Source organism: Tenrec ecaudatus, chromosome 10 (assembly GCF_050624435.1).
Source record: "Tenrec ecaudatus isolate mTenEca1 chromosome 10, mTenEca1.hap1, whole genome shotgun sequence".
In the NCBI taxonomy this organism is placed as follows: domain Eukaryota; kingdom Metazoa; phylum Chordata; class Mammalia; order Afrosoricida; family Tenrecidae; genus Tenrec; species Tenrec ecaudatus.
This window is the reverse complement of record NC_134539.1, coordinates 84,332,502-84,347,960: the sequence shown is the minus strand read 5'-3', so window position 1 is coordinate 84,347,960 and position 15,459 is coordinate 84,332,502. Positions and strand designations below refer to the sequence as shown.

General features: G+C 57.6%; 2 protein-coding genes across 7 annotated transcripts; both read right to left on the bottom strand.

The window, feature by feature from the left end:
• Positions 1–604: 604 nt before the first annotated feature.
• On the bottom strand, positions 605–11,263 carry ACAP1 (ArfGAP with coiled-coil, ankyrin repeat and PH domains 1). Of its 2 annotated transcripts, none has more exons than XM_075560820.1 (22): positions 11,132–11,263; positions 10,520–10,577; positions 8,926–9,045; positions 8,667–8,720; positions 8,518–8,576; positions 7,819–8,002; positions 7,635–7,679; positions 7,435–7,530; positions 7,276–7,350; positions 7,075–7,184; positions 6,165–6,216; positions 5,971–6,071; positions 5,106–5,229; positions 4,809–5,020; positions 4,068–4,137; positions 3,851–3,945; positions 3,563–3,735; positions 2,130–2,305; positions 1,647–1,756; positions 1,435–1,545; positions 1,026–1,075; positions 605–774 (listed from the first exon to the last, which is right to left on the bottom strand). In XM_075560820.1, exons 1-22 carry the CDS (start codon positions 11,182–11,184, stop codon positions 674–676), a joined length of 2,229 nt encoding a protein of 742 aa, XP_075416935.1. In that variant the 5' UTR covers positions 11,185–11,263; the 3' UTR covers positions 605–673. The 2 variants fall into 2 exon arrangements, with proteins under 2 accessions (XP_075416935.1, XP_075416936.1); XM_075560821.1 differs by having other exon boundaries at positions 2,130–2,302.
• A 579-nt stretch (positions 11,264–11,842) lies between these two features.
• Positions 11,843–15,185, bottom strand: LOC142459342 (uncharacterized). 5 transcript variants are annotated; one of them, XM_075560824.1, is made up of 8 exons: positions 14,678–15,185; positions 13,998–14,069; positions 13,681–13,781; positions 13,349–13,597; positions 12,766–12,903; positions 12,542–12,679; positions 12,133–12,285; positions 11,843–11,974 (listed from the first exon to the last, which is right to left on the bottom strand). In XM_075560824.1, the coding sequence occupies exons 1-8, from the start codon at positions 15,166–15,168 to the stop codon at positions 11,916–11,918; spliced, it is 1,401 nt and encodes a 466-aa protein (XP_075416939.1). In that variant the 5' UTR covers positions 15,169–15,185; the 3' UTR covers positions 11,843–11,915. The 5 variants fall into 5 exon arrangements, with proteins under 5 accessions (XP_075416939.1, XP_075416937.1, XP_075416940.1 ...); XM_075560822.1 differs by lacking the exon at positions 11,843–11,974 and having other exon boundaries at positions 12,068–12,285; XM_075560825.1 differs by lacking the exon at positions 11,843–11,974 and having other exon boundaries at positions 12,068–12,285; positions 13,693–13,781.
• Between the last annotated feature and the right edge of the window lie 274 nt (positions 15,186–15,459).

Sequence of the window (15,459 nt, the reverse complement as noted above, 5' to 3'; positions counted from 1 at the left end):
CGGATGTGGCTGCGAGGACCCCGCTGGCCGCGAGTGTGTGCATGACCTCACGTATGCAACTTAGCCTCTGGCCGGGTCTCGAACCCGCCACTCCTCCAAGAAGACGGGATCCCCGCGGCCCCTTACTAGTTACTCCCGCGGGGAAGTCCCTGAGGGGGCGCGTGCTGAGCTGCGGCATTCCGAGGATGTCTCAGGGCTGCCAGGCAGGGGAAGGCCATCCCTCACCCCACGCGGGCGGGTGGCCCTCACCCCTCTGGCCTGACCAGTCTGACCACGTCGTCCGAGCCCGGCCCCGCCCTCCAGCCGCTGGCCTGCGGCCGCAGTTTCCACTTCTCCCCCTTGGGCCTCTTGCGGGACTAGTCTCCGGTCCCTTCCTCCGCCTGCCCGCCCGAGGGGCTGCCGCCGAGGGGCACGGAATGAAGGAATTAGGGGGGGCGGGGGAATGAGCTGATAGCAAGGACTCAAGTCCAAAGAAAACATTTTGAAAATGATGATGGCAACATGTGTACAAATGTGCTTGGCACAAAGGATGGATGGATGGTGATAAGAGCTGTAAGAGCCCCCAATAAAATAATTTAAAAAAAAGGAATTACGAAGACACAAGCAAAGTGAAAGGATATAATGACGCTGGAGGCGGGGAGGGCGGTGGGGAGGGTCTGAGGGTGCAGGGCCATCAAAGCGTGTGAAGATCGTGGCTCCGCCGGCTCAGCTTCTCTGGGTCATCCGATGCCATGAGGGAAAAGTCACGGAAGATGTCCAGATACGTCTCATCTCCTGAAGGGAAGGGGAGGCAGGGCTGGGCGGCAGAGAACTGGGCCCCAGCCCTAGAAAGGGTGCTGGGGCCCGCAGGGCCTGGCGTGGTACGAGCCAGAGTGGAAGGGGCTCCTGCGTCCTGAACACAGCCCCTTCGTCTAATCTTTGCCCTGCCTCCGGGGCGCCTGGCACTGCGGCTGCATCCCAAACGCTGGCTGGGTACGCGGAACAAGGCCGAAGCCGGGTGCTGGACCCAGGGGTGGATACCATACCTGCCTGGCCCTGGGCAGCTTCGGCCTCCCTCATCTTTGCTAATCGCAGCCTGAAAAGAAGCGGAGTAGAGAATGACTGGTTCTCCCTGCCCGCCACATCCCTTCCTTTAGCTGGGGGGTTGCCCCAGGACCTGGTGCTTAAAAGGTGCCAGACGACAAAGCTGAGACACGGACAGCTAGCTGCTCCTCACTCAGGATGAGCTCACCAGCCTCGAACCTGGGTCCCGCCTTCCTATTACACAATTCACCCAGGTTACATCCTTTCTCTTGTCGCTGGGCACCAGACTTCGGGTCCAGAAGGGGCCGCCCCGCCCCCGACCCGGGCCCCGAGGCGCAAGCTCAGGGTCTCCCTGTTCATCCCACCCACGTGGGCGGGCCAAGCGATGGCTCCGCCCCTACACATCCTTACAACGTGACGATATCCGCGTTGGCGGTTTCCATGGCGATGGTCAGAGGGTCTCTGCCTTCAGAGTCCCGAGCCCCCAGGTCAGCTCCGCGTTTGAGAAACAGGCAGGCGAGCCTGGAGAGGGGGGCCTGGTTCAGCCGCGTTCCTTCCCGCCCCCCCCACACCCCGGAGAGCCTTCTTCCCCGCTCCCGCTCCTGCCGCCGCGCTGCCCCTACCCCGTGTGGCCCAGAATGGTTGCGTGATGGAGCGGGCCCCTGCCGGCGCTGTCTGCTTGGTTCACGTTCGCTCCGTTTTGGAGCAGAAACTCACAGGCCAGGAGAGAATTCTGTCCCAAGTGTTGAGAAAGGCCGATTTAAAGAGGCTCTGGGGGGGGGGGGGGCGGAGGCGGGGGCAGGAATCAGGAGTTCAGGGTTCTGCTGGCGCTCCCTATGTATTCATACATTAAATTCCCAGCACAACCTTATGAGGTGTGACATTCCAGTGTTACAGATTAAGGAAACAGCACAGCCAACAGGTTAGTAATTGCCCCAAGTCTCCTTCCTGGAAGGGCTGAGCTCAGGTTCACACTGCGGTCTGTCTCTGCATGGCGCCCTGTTGGGAACTAGTTGATCTAGCTTATCACTCAGGCGCTGTGGGGTGGGCCTCCCGGGGAGCAGGGGGAGGGGGAGGGGGAGGAGGGCATGGGACAAGGCTCTCACAGCAGCTGTGGCCTGGATCAGAGGTGTGGCATTCTCTTGACCACCGTTAACCCAGTTGACATCAGCTCCATGGGCAAGGGCGTCAGCCATGGTGGGAAGCGATGGTGGATGCCCAGCGGCTCGAAACAGGAGAGCCCCAGAGTGCAGGCTGCCCAGGTCATCAGAGGAGGGCTCTGCTACAGAGATTTGGTTCTGTTAAGGAGATCAGCTGGCAGGCTGGAGGAAAGTCCCTGGCATGGCTCCCTGTTACTGTGATGGGATCACAGCCCCACTCCAACCCACGGTACCCTGAGTGTTAAAAGAATAGAGTTGTTCCACAAGGTCAGTAGTTTGAAACCACCTGTGGCTCTGAGAGCAAGATGAGGCTTTCTTCTCCTGTATTTGAGAAGGATGAGGGCAACGAATGTACAAATGTGCTTGACACAATTGATGGATGTATGGATTGTGATAAGAGCTGTATGAGCCCCTAATAAAATGATTAATAATAAAAAAAGAACCCCAGTCTAAGAAACCCACAGACAGTTCTACCCTGTCTTATAGGGTCACTGTCTGATTCTACTTGATGGCAGTGAGTTTGTGTGTGTGTGTTTAATTTTTATGGAATCAGATCACCAGGCTTTGTTCCCATGTAAGTTTGAAAAGGTGAGTTAAAGAAACACAAACCAAAAACCAAAAAACCCCCAAATTCTGCCATTGAGTCAATGCCAACTCCTAGTGACAGGGTAGAACTGCCCAAGGGGGTTTCTGAAATTATAGCTCTTAACAGGAGTAGAAAGCCCCATCTTTCTAGAGGATGATGGTTTTGAACTGCTGACCTTGCAGTTAGCAGTCCAACTCATAGCCACTGTGCCACCAGTGCTCCTAGATAGGTGAGTCATGGAGCGTAAACCAAGAGCACATGTAACTTGTGCTGAGGTCTTCATGACACTTGGGCCCGTGAGGGGAGGTGGAGCTGGGTGGGGGTGTGTATTTGGGTGCATAAGTGTTCATGGTGTGAGGACTTCTGGGTGTGGGGGGCAGACGGTTTCACGTACCTCACCCTGTCCAACCACCCAGACCAGCTAGGAAGCCGGCCTGCTGACACTCGGACTCAGCTCTTGAGGCTAGCTCGGCTCCAAGCTCATCCCCATTCCCACTTTTTCTCAGGCTTGGTGATACCTCCTTATGGAGCCCTCCCTGCCTACCCCTAGCCCCATCCCTTCCATTCTTAGTGCCATGTCACTAAGGGCATCGTCTTAGTGCATCGTCACTCCCTGACACCCTTCCCTCCCTGGTAAAGTCCGGGACAGTGTTTTCTTGTCCCTGACATCCTCAAGGGAGCAGCTTAGGCCTCACACACTGTGCAACCCCTACCACCCCCCCACCCCCCCTCCCCCGCAGGCCCGACACCCAAGCTCACAGGCCCTCCATGAACGCCCACCTAACACATATACCTGTCTTTCCACTGAAGCCCCCTGGTCTGGACCTAATGATGGAAGGCTTCGGGGGCACAGGAGGATGCCCCCTGGGAGGTCCCCGGCCGCCTCTTCGTGCCTGCACTTCAGGAAGCTTGGTCAGGAATTTCTTTTCCACATATTTGGCATGAATCCAGGCCTCCTTCTCCTGCCTGGGAGAAAGGGAGAGGGAAAGTCTTCCTCTTCCCATCCCAGGCCCTCCTCTCCTCTACCCTGACCCCTCAACGGCCCCTAAAGGGCCTTCGCCCACGCCTCAGCCTCACCCACCGGGAGCAGCTGGGCCCTGGCTTCTTCACCGCCATAGCATCCACCCGCGCCTCGTAGATCTGGTTGATGACTACGTTCCCCAGCTCACACATCAGCTGCAGGCAGATGCAGACAGACAGGGAGGTGGTGGTATGTGAATGCTGGTGCCCTCACTCAAGGTCCCCCCTCTCCCCCCGTCCCTCCTGCCTCCCCGAGTCTGCACTATGTCCCAAGTCACCTTCACTAGTTCTGGCTCCCAGGAATCAAGAGTCAGAGACCGGACTTTGGAGAAATGGACACCCAGGCTCCTGGAGGGTCAGAGTGGGAGTCAGGCCCCCTGTGGGGCAGTGGAGTGGAGAGGAGGCGTCCGCTACTGTCACTCCTGAAAGGACTTGGGAGCGAGGTCCTGCCTGGGAGAGTGGGAGCTAGACCAGGAGGCAGCAGGGCGGCTGCAGCATGTAGCCTTGACCTGGTTCTGGAGGATTCAGCCTGCTCTCTGTCCCCACGCCCCATCCTGCATTTTTAGGGCCTCATACTCCTTCACCAGCCACCACTCTTCCCTTGAGACCCTTGGGTGTGGGTAACTCTCATCATGCCTTGCCCCTTCCCTCCCGCAGCACACTGACCCAGGTTGGATGGCTTTGTGGACTTGCTCCCCCATGGCCGCTTCTCTGCTATGCCATCTCACCTCTTCCAATCAAGCCAACCAAACAAACCCCTCTGAAGGGGTCCCCTAACCCTGGCCCAGACCAACCCATCAAGTGCCCTCCTAGGTCCGCCTTGTGCTCCTCTGCGCTCCGCCCAGCACTGGGATACGAGATAGAAGAGATAGAACAGAAGCTAAGGGGGGTGGGGCAAGACATACAGGAAAAGAAAGGTCCTGTATAACGGACTCTATCTGGGGCGGAGGGCGTGTGTGCATGCAGCTTGGAGTGGGGCAGGGGGGTCCACATTTGGGACTCTGAGGGGAGGGTGTGACCTGTGGATGCCAGAGCACTGGATGCAGAGGGTGACACCAAGGTTGATGCTGGCCCACTCTGGGGCTGGCTCCCGACAGTCACAGCACTGGGCATTGCCATCCACACTTTGTACCTGGGCTGCCACGTGCCCAATGCCCCCAGACTCCCTGCCCCTGGCCATCCCGCCGCAGCCCAGAGTAGCGGCAGAGCCCATGGCCAGGTGTCCTGAGCCCTAGAGAGACAGGAAGGGAAGGGAATGAAGAACGAGGGCCCCATCTCCTGGGCTAGCCTGGCCCTGCACGCCCAGGGGAAGGCACCTGGCCTGGGGTCCGCAGGTTGTCATCAGGGTGAGCCTGGCTGAAGGCAGTGGCGATGCTGCTCTGCACGGCACTAACCCACAGCTGCAGCAGACGCTCCGAGTCAGCCTGGAGGAAGCAGGACCTGGATGGGAAGTGCAAGGGAGACAGGGGGAGGGGGCAACTGAGGCCTGGGGAGCAATGCAGCAAACTGGGCAGGTGGACATTCAGTTGGTAGTCAATGGTAGCAGCGGCATTGGAAGATTTCCATGCCAATTTCCATGCCAATTGATAATACCCATGTTAACTATCACTTATAAAGGAGCCCTGGTGGTGTAGTGGTTATTCATTGGGTTGCTAACTGCAAGGTCAGCAGTTCAAAACTATCAGCTGCTTCTCAGGAGAAAGGGCCTTCTACTCCTGTAAAGGGTTACCGTCTCAGAAACCCACAGGGGCAGTTCTACCCTGTCCTATAGAGTCATGATGAGTCAGAATTGACTCAATAGCAGTGAGTTTGGCCAGGAGCAGTGGTGGAGTGGTTACTCATTGGGCTGCTAACTGCAAGGTCAGCAGTTCTAAACTACCAGCTGCTTAGAAAGATGGGGGCTTTCTATTCCTGAAGAGTTATAGTCCCAGAAACTCACAAGGGCAGTTCTACCCTGCCCCTAGGTTTGCTATGAATCAGAATCCACTTGATGGGGTGTTTGGGTTTGGAGTTAACCACTCCTGATCCTGGGCCCTCAGTCCCGGGTCACAACCTAACCACCCGTGGGTGGAGGCTGGAGCTGCCTAGACACCTGGGAGACCCGCTCCAGGGATGCCCTGTCGTCAGCCCTGCCTCTTCGGTGGGTCTCTCCTGGCCTGTCACCCCGGGGCCTGCACTCACTTGCTGGGGGACACCACCTCAAAGGAGAAGCGCCTCTCTGAGTCGGGGCAGAGCTTCACTGTGCAGAGTCGCAGGTCGTCCACCACCACAGTCACGGGGTCCTGGGAGGGAGAGGTAGTCAGGGGTGCAGCTGGTGGCAGGCAAGAGCTGTGTCTCCCTGGGATCCAGGCATCCGAGGCCCTGGGCCTACCCACCTTGTACTTCTTCTGGTACACCAGCTGGTTGCTCTGAATGGTGAACCAGCGTCTGGCAGGAGTGGACACAGAGTGAGAGACTGAGAAAACATCAAGGTGAGCTTGGGACAGGAACCAGAGGGAGGCTGTCTCCTTTGCCCTAGAAGGATCGTGCTGAGAGATGTGTGGGGCTAAGACATCCCAGAGAAGGGGGGCTATCCAAAGTGGAGGCCCTTCAGATCTTATAGAGTCCAGAGTGGACAGACTGATGACGTGAAATGCCTTGCCTATTCAAAAAAATAAAGTTTGACAAACACAAGTCTCTTGGGGATAGGCTCTCTTTTTGAATTTGTACCAAAAGTTCCAGATGTGCTGGCAATGGCTTTATAGGGGAAAGAGTCAAGTCTGAGCACATCATGTTGACGTGGGTCCCCAAGGTCCTCAGAGTGGAGTCCAAGGGCCAGGAAGGGCCTGCAGGGTCCCCAGCGACCTCATCCTCATGTACCCCAACTTGTGACATCCTTTCCCTCTGTCCAGGCCCACAGCTCCTCTTGGTTCCTGGAACATCCTAGGCACCCCAGGGTCTTGGCACTAGCTCTTCCTTCTGCCTAGAACACCCTTCCCCCAGACAGCTTCCAAGTCTTTCCCTAGAAGTCAACCTGCTCATGAGCCCTGCCCAGAGCCCCTACGTAAAAGTGGCCACGCCTCCCAGGTTTTGACCTCCTTCTCACCTTACCTTGTGCTTTCCCCTGTGGCATTCTTACCTTTGCCCATAACGTCCCATCCATCTAATGACTATACTGTTCCTCTTTGCTGCCAGACTAGAAACTCTCTGAAGGCAGGGTTCTGTCTGTACTTAGCATACAGTAACCACTCAGAGCGACAGACACCACATTTGGTGGGCCTGGCTGCTTGGGCATCCTCTCCTCACCGGCTCCATGTCTTAAACGCATTGCTGGCCCGTTTGAAGAGATGTCCTTCCATGGCCAGGCCCCCGGGGCCCTCCTTTAGGCTTGGCTCAGGCTCCTCCCCACCCAGCTCCTGGGGAACAAGAGGGTCAGAGGGCACCTGGGCCAGGCTGAGAACAGGGCCACAGGCCTGTCTGCCTTCAGGCGGCAGCCTCCCCGCTCACCTTCTGTTTCAGCAGCACATGCCTCTGCTCCATGTCCCTCTTTTCTCGTGCTGAATTCAAGACCAGCTGGTGCAACTGGGCATAGGAGAGACAGCTCAGAACCCGGTGGTCTCCCCCAACGATGCCAGGACCCACGAACCTCCCGCCATTTCCTGCTACCTGGGCACCTAGCTCCTTGCGATACTGGCTCAGCTGGCTCAGCTCCTCATGGCCCTGCTGGAAATGGACAGCCTGGGCCTCTACCAATCGCAGCACCTGGGGCGTGTGGGGAGCAGGGTAGAGCAGAGGAAGGACCCCCTTTTCCCTTCCCATCTCCATTAATCGGCTCTTCCCTCTCACCCTGGCCACCACAAACTCACAAATTCCATGATGTCAAACTTCCTTTTGTCCTCAATCACATTGATCTGAGGGCCCCCAAAAGATCTTAGGTCAGTCTGGAAAACATGGCCGCCCTCCCACTCTGCATGAGGACTGCCCCCAGCCTCCAACCTGACCCTGAGGCCCTGGCACCCCGAGGAAGGCAGGTTGAGGGCAGGCAGGTACCTGCAGGGCGTAATCCAATGCCCGTCCCCGGTACCCAGCCCGAGCAGTCCGCAAAGCAGTTCCGGCCTCTTCTGCTTCCTGGGTCCGGCGCCGGGGAACCTCAGCATTGTGAGTAAGAGCCGCCTCCAGGCTTTCGGACCCCCGCCAGAAGTCCCGGCGAGCTTCCCGGAAAGCTCGGAGACCTCTGAAGGCACGAGGAGAGGGGGTGGGTAGATAATGCAGGAATCTCGACGGGCCCAGCTACCCCACCCCACTGAGAAACCCCAGTCCCTTCAGCTAGCCTCTGTGGGTTGTCAGATGTGTTCTAGCTGGCTCATGAATAATGAAGGTGGGACCATTGTGACCATGTTTTCGTTAGCTGATTGTCAGGAGATTGGCAGGCTTTTCTTCCTGGTCTTTCTTAGTCTGGGGCATGAGGTGCAATGGCCAAGAATGAAGCCTAACCTGGGTCTCCTGCGCAGAGGTCAAGAAGTCCACAGCTAAACCTCCACTGCTCTCAAACAGCCTCTGCCCATGTGCTACTCAAGGGGGTCCCCAATGACGGGGACTCAATGTCACACTGTGTAGACATCCAGGGAAGAGGTGATAATGGGACAGAATGCTGAGGGCCCAACTCCGTTGTTCTGGGAAGTCCCATGGTCATGGGAAGAGGGCTGGAGGGCTGCTTTGGGGTCGGGTCCTCCTTCCCCCCCAACTCACTCCTTGACCAGGGTCTGGATTTGCTGCTGCAGGGTGTGCTGGGTAGCATCTAGAAGCTCCTGAGGGGAAGCAGAAGTTGGGGGTGAGGGTCTTGACCCCCACCTCAAACCATCTTGTTTCCCCCTCCAGTCCTGCCAGCCCACACTCACTGCCTGGCTGTCCAGCTTGTGGCTCAGGCTCGCAGTGAACTTTTCCAGACACTCCTAGGGAGAAGAGGCACGGAGACAGTCTTGTTCGTGAGGTGGTGGGCCCTCCCGATGCTGGACGCAGCCTGCTCTGGTGGTCTCTGGGCTTGCCCCAACCTTGCTCTGAGGTGGGCCCAGCAGACCCAAAGTCAAGCCTCCCCTCTCCATAGGACCTCCTAACACCCCAGGCCCCATCCTACCCTGGACAGAGCCCTCCACATACCGCCATCATGGGCTCTGGTGGGCCCAGGCGACCCAGATCACAAATGCCGAGGATGAAGGCGCGGCCGGTGGCAACGTAATGGCGCCCACTTTCCAAGAGGCAGGTGCCCAGCTTGAGGAGCTGGGGAGCAACACAAGGCAATGGGAGTGGTGCTGGCCATCGCCTCACCTGGTGATGCCCCTACTCCACGTCACCTCCCCACCCCCAGATCTGGTGCCCCTCCATCCGTCTAGCCCTGTCCACAATCCTCTCCTGCTCTGCCCACCCCTGCCGGGTTATTCCCACACCTGGTTGTATTCTTAACTCAGTCCCTTTGCTTGTTCTGCCCTGATTCTGGAATTAGCCCCCTGGCCATTCTCCCCAGTCTGCCACTAAGACCAGTGCGTGCTTCAACTTCACCGTGACCTTCACCCACTCCCATGCCCTGTCTGCCTGCTGGACTCAGAGCTTCCCAGAAACTAGACTTCGCTCAGTCTGACTCATAAAGAGAATGTTCAAGGTGACTGGAATTAACTTTTATCCGATTTCGGGTATCTGCTTGTCAGATTTGTGCTCACAGGAATTCTCTCTCTCACTCTGCCACTGAGTCTATTCCAACTCTTAATGACCCTAGAGGACAGAGTAGCGCCTGTAGGTTTCCGAGGCTATAAATCTTTATGGGAGCAGACAGCCTCGTCTGTCTCTCAGACATTCTCTCCGAGCACATTAATTGGTCACCTATCAGCGGTCAGGCCCTGGTATACACAATGGGGATTGAGCAAAACCCAAAACATCCACTTCCCTGTGCTCACTGAACTTAGTCTAAACCCTTGGCCACCAAGCTGATTCTGACGTAGAGTGACCGTGTGCAGGGCTTGTGAGGCTGGATATTCTTTACGGGGTCAGACAGCCTGCTTCTTCGGAGGAGCGGCCGGTGGCTGGAAGTGCTCCGTGAGAGCTCTTTGCATGCACACCCCAGGCGGCGAAAAGAATCGTCGGAAACCAACTAAGCAACTGTGATGGGCACACTCCAGTGACGCACATGCCTAGCAGGATCCCATATGATTCGGATCCTCATTTGATCCTTTCCCCTGTGGAAGAGCAGCACCTGTGACAGGTTTCTAACCACTAGGATGTGGTGAGGAGGAGGCACGCCACTTCCGAGATGGTGACAGGATAGGGATGACTTGCTCTTGCTAGCACATACTAGCCATGGGCTGTGAGGATGGGAATCGCCTAGGGAGAGAACCAGGTGGCAGGGAACTAGGTGCCGCTTCTAGGAGACATCAGCCTCCACTGTGAAATAGCAAGGCATTCAATCTGGCGCCCAAACCCCGGGTGAGACTGCGGCCCAGGTGGAAACCTTGCTTGCCGGCTGAGAACCTGACTCAGCCAGGCCCAAGCTCTTGACCTGCCGAAAGTGTTAGGCAATTCAGCCCATTGTGTTCAGCCGCTAGACTGTACTCGTTTCTTGTATGGCAGCAGAAAATTAATATAGCAGTGATCCTCCCTACCCTGGTCCCTACCAGGGCCCCTGGCCCTGCCCTCTAATCTTCATCTCGACCCCATTCCCTCCTGCTCCTGCTCCTGGAGCTTGTCTCTCGGTCAGAATCACCTTCTCCAGACGAGTCTCCAATTCTGACACTTCGGCTTCCACCAGCTCGATAGAGGCTCTGGGAAAGGAGGGTTGGGGTCACGGGCGCAGAGCTTGGGACCCTCTGGTCTGTCAGCCTGCTCCACCACACTGAGAGGTTGGGGCCTGGTGGTAGTGGGGGCAGACAGGGAACTACTGGGCTGAGAAGATCCGCCCACGCGCCCTTGCTCACTGCACACAGCCTAGGAGCCACCACGGCCCAGGCCTGAGCAGGAAGGGTAGGAGGGTGGCTGTGTCGCAGGCAGGAAGTCGCTAACCGCCCCAGAGCAGGACTGGGGGAGGGGCAGGGGTCTTGATGAGAGGTAAGGAAGGAATGCCAGTTGGGGGGGTTGGATGGGGGAAGGGGAGCTGGGGAAGACAAGAAGTTTCAGGCAGGTGGCAGAGAGCACCGAAGCAGCCAGATTTGTTAGCAGAGGCTACCGCTTGGGCCCACAACCTCACTCTTGTCCCTTTGGGGCATGCTCCCTGGAAGGAAATCGTGTGTGTGTGTGTGTGTGTGTGTGTGTGTGTGTCCCTGCGTGGGGGATGGAGGGCCTGGATCTTACCACCTCCCCCTACCTGCACCATCCTTACCGGAACCGGGGCGAGTCCTTCAGACACTCTTCAAAATCCAGCTTGACTGTCATCGCGGTGGCTGCGGCCACAGGCCCTGGAGGCCAGGTGGGCAGGCAGGGATGCAGTCCAGACGGTGATGGCACAAGAGTGGGTCCTCTCCGGGAAAGGGCCTGGGGGCGCAATTCTTTCCCCAAGGGGAAGGGGTGCACTAGGAAGGACTCTCACCCTACACTTCTAGGCAGGCCTGGGAGGGGCAGGGGCGGAGCCAGGCCGAGGTGCTCCTGAGATCAGAGAAGCCGCAGGCCCCGCCCTCAGAGAGTGGTTGCAGTCACCTTCCCACCAGGCCCTTGGCCTCTTTGCTTCTGCTTTAGAGGTGGAGGCTTCGGAGCCAGTCCAGGGGGTGGCGTGGCCTTGGGCCAGCGGAACCCTGGGGTTTCTCTGTCTCCTCATCTGGAAGACTGGATTGGGAGCCCCAACCTTCAGGGTTGTGGTTAGAATGAAAGAAGACGACACCAATAACACACTGGAATGAATCACATCGGTCCTTGCCTGTGTGTCACTCCAGCCAGCTGCAGCTTAAGCCTCCTTGGGCTCCCTGTCCTGGAGGCTGGCATCCTGGGCTGCTCTCCCCGCTGGCGGTTTCCTGTGTGTGAACTCCCCTCCCGCCTCCCGTCTCCTGGCTGATGGCCCAGGCCAGCCTGGCCCTCAACTCACAGCACCCAAGCTCCTGCTCATCGGTCTTTATTGTGCACCCCCGGTGTGGGGGAGGCAGGGGAGGTAGCCCCCACGCCATGTCGATTGGCTACATTTCCCATGGTTTGGTCTCCTTCTCCTGACCCCCTTGGCGCGGCGCGGTTTCATCTGGAGAGGGCGGGGTCTGGCTTAGTGGCTTCCTTGCAATAGGTATGAGTGCTTGCCCACAGGACCCCAGGCCCTCCTCACCCCACCTGAAGCCTACCCACCAGACCCTCTACCTCCCTGCCCAGCGAGAGCACCCCCTGGTTCCTGCCCAAGCTTACATCTAGGCTGCTTCCAGTTTGGGGGACTTTGGCAGCTTCCAGATCCTTGATCTAAGCCCGCTGGGCTTTGCCAGCTCAGGCCTTCACTCACCAACCACTGACACCATCCGGACACCAGTTGGGCCTCCTTGTCCTTAGAAGGCAGGGTAGTATCTGAAGTAGGGCAGGGTGGTAGAAAGGGGGCAAGGAGGAGACATGGAGGTAGCAGTGGTGCCAACCTGGAGGTGGTCCCAAGCTCTTTGGGCTCCACTGGTCCCTCTCCTTGATGATGTCAACTGTGGGCTCTGGGAGGTGCAGGGCCTATCCTACTATTGGCTGCGGATATGACGGTGTGAAAAAGGATTGAGGGGGTGGGAATGAGAACTTGCCAGGAGTCAAACCCAGAGAGCTGGTGGCCTGGGGTCCTTACCCAGCCTTACTGGTGTCACTCTTATCTTCAGGGACTTCTCCGAGGTCTGGTTATCCTGAAAGAGGCGTCTCTTGTGGCCCAACACTCGGACCTCGGTGTTTCCTACAGTCTGAGTCTCCCAGGTCAAGCTGGAAAAGCCTGGAAGCATCATGAACCAGAGTTGGGAGTCATCAGGCTGTTGGCCTCGGGACCCTGCCATCAGCCTGACCTGGGCCAGCTCTCACTGTTAGATGGTTCGTCGAGCTCTGGGTGGGAGCAGGACCTCAGGTATCTTCCTTTGCTGTAATACTCCTTGCGCTGAGGGTCCTGTGTCAGTGCAGGGGAGGTCACAGCTGGGGATGGATTTGCGGTGGTGGAAGCATCTGTGGAGTCAGCCAAATCAATGCTCATGGCCACACGGGGTAGTCCTGCCCCCAGGCTGGCTGTCACCACTGCAGGGGGTGGGGGCATCACAGGGGAGAAATGCAAGCCTGGAGGGGTCTCATCTCTTTGCTTATCTTCCCTCCTCCCACTTAAGGAAGCCTTCAGTAAGCTCACCATGCCACGTGCTTCTCAGGCCTGCATCCCCCCGCCACCGCCCCCATCAGCCTTCTCTAGCTATTTCATCCTGAGTGGGGACTCTATTCTAGCTGTCCTCAGGCTGCCCTGGGGTCACATCTCAGCATGAACTCCCCCGTAAACAGTAGCTCCCTGGGTCTGATACCCAGTGGGGAAGAGAACTGTGGTTGAAGACGAGAGGAAATGGCTGGACACCACAGCCCCCTTGAGTTATAGGGACCCTACCCCCCTCACCCCCCCAGAGCTAACCCTTGGCTTCCAGGATGTGGTTTCTGGCCACCAAGTCAGTCTCATCTTTGAATCCTCTGGCCAGTCCTCCTGCCCTGCCTCTCTCTGCAGCCCTGGGCTCTGAATCCTGCTGGGCACTTCTATAGCCACTGCTGACACTCCCCGCTGGGCTGTCATCATCCATAGCAGCCAGGGCTGGGCCTTTCAGAGCCTTGAGGAACTTCCCTTCATCATAGTGGGCCTTGCGGTGCTTCTCAAAATCACTGGAGTCTGTGAACCAGTGCTAGAGGTTGGCATTCCCACCAATTCTTACCAAAGGCTGACTCCGCCTTCCCTTCCCATGGAACCCCTACCCCTTAGCTCACGTGGCTTGGACATTTTTTCTGGAGACTCTGGGCTTCTGTTAACACCATACTGGAGGATTTTGGGGCAGAAATTGTCCATTTTTGTGAACCTGAAGAGGAGGGAGACTAGATGGGGACACAGAAGGGAGAGATGGTGGACAAACTCATAGGACACCCCCCCACCCCCGTCTTTTGTCAGGCCTGATGGGAGTTGTAGTACTTCCCTTTTTTGGAGCCCAAAGGCAAAGCTGGCTCAGATTCCAGTGTTAAGGGGTAGAAGGATAGGAGACTGCTCAGGCCTAACTGATCTCTGGCAGATTTCTCACCTCTTTGCCAGTACCTCAGGAGTTACCACGTGGGAAGACTGGGGGGACATGTCCTCTTCAGTGTCTTGCAGCCTGCAGAAGAGGGAGGAGCCATTGTAGGGAAGTAAGTGGGTGTCAGGGTGGCCAGTCCTTGAGGCCTTTTGTTTCCGGCCTCCTCCCAACCCCTGCTTCCTGGAGCAAAAGCTAGGGCTGAGGACTTAGCACCTGTGAAAGGGGGTGCTGGGTTCATCCACCTTCATAAGCCCATAGTCTTTGCCAGTAGGGTGGTAGGTGGCCAGGATGTTCATCTCATCCCAGTGCTGAGACTTTTTCCTGGTCAGGGGTGAAAGCAATGGGGATGGGGGCGTGGAGGGCACAGAAAATACCCTAGGGATCCCCTCCTCATAGTCCTCCCTCATTCTTTTATTCAAAAAACCCCTTGTGGTTTCAGGCATGACATGGGCAGAAGCACAGAAGATGGAGGTCAGGATCAGACCCAGTGATAGGCACCCATGTAACAAGGCCCCTGCTATTCTCCCCAAAGGCACAGGACCTCAAAATTTCCATCCAATTGTCCTTCACCTACTCTCACTTCTGGGTCTCAATTCTCCACCCCTTCCCTGCTGGCTCCACCCTCTCCGGTGTCCAGAACCGGGCTCTCCGGGTTCCAGACTGCACGTCAGCCATCCTGTGTCCCTTACTTCTCCACACTGGGGGATTTCTGCATCATGATGGAGCTATTGTTTTTGAGAATGCTCCGTGGCCGATCCTCATAGGCGTTGTAGGAATTTGGGCAAGTTATCCCGGAATTCGGATTGCATGCCAAGCTGTACACCCCAGCGCCCTTGGACAGGGGACTGAGTGCTCCAGATATGTTGGTTCCCGGGCCAGGAGTTTTGAATCCATCAGGGTATGGGCCGGACCCAAGACTGTGGCTCGCCACCCCTCCAAGATGCTGGTTGGGCCCTGGACCAAGGACTACGACCCCTCCGGGAGGCCGGCTGGAACCAGGACTGCGAATGACTGCCCCCGGAGTCAGGGATGGCCCAGAACCTTGAAACAAGACTACGCCGGAGGGCATCACAGCTCCTGACTCTGCCTCTTTGTTCCCTCCGGGCAATCCCCTGGTTGCTCCTCCGGAGGATTCCCGGCGAAGGCCGCGAGCAGCCCCGCGGGCCTCGGGCTTCTCCATGGCCCCACCAGGGGGCCACTCTCAGCTACCCGGCACCGCCTCCACATAGCCCCTCCCCCAAGGCCCCGCCCCCACCGGGATGGGGGGGCGGGGTGCTTAAACACAGGTTCTGCTCCGCTCCCTCTTTGCTCCCCGCAGCCACTGTGGTTGTCACCAAAACCCTGGATTTCGACCTCAGGCTGGAAGCATCTCTGTTCACCCCTTCCTTCTTCCACCCCAAACCCTTCTTTCTTTGTCTCTGAGATTTGTTCCCGCCCTTTTCCCCTTCACTACCCACATCGGAATCAGCCA

What these genes read in the sequence shown, in the direction of transcription:
- LOC142459342 (XM_075560822.1), bottom strand. Translation starts at nt 15,168, where the DNA reads ATGGAGAAGCCCGAGGCCCGCGGGGCTGCTCGCGGCCTTCGCCGGGAA. An exon ending in AAATCCCCCAGTGTGGAGAA is followed by an intron (nt 14,070 to 14,677) that starts GTAAGGGACACA and finishes CCTCTTCTGCAG; the next exon opens with GCTGCAAGACACTGAAGAGG. An exon ending in CCACATCCTGGAAGCCAAGG is followed by an intron (nt 12,904 to 13,348) that starts GTTAGCTCTGGG and finishes CTGACTCCACAG; the next exon opens with ATGCTTCCACCACCGCAAAT.
- ACAP1 (XM_075560820.1), bottom strand. Translation starts at nt 11,184, where the DNA reads ATGACAGTCAAGCTGGATTTTGAAGAGTGTCTGAAGGACTCGCCCCGG. An exon ending in ACAAGCTGGACAGCCAGGCA is followed by an intron (nt 8,577 to 8,666) that starts GTGAGTGTGGGC and finishes GCTTCCCCTCAG; the next exon opens with GAGCTTCTAGATGCTACCCA. An exon ending in TGATCCAGGCCACAGCTGCT is followed by an intron (nt 1,757 to 2,129) that starts GTGAGAGCCTTG and finishes CACTTGGGACAG; the next exon opens with AATTCTCTCCTGGCCTGTGA.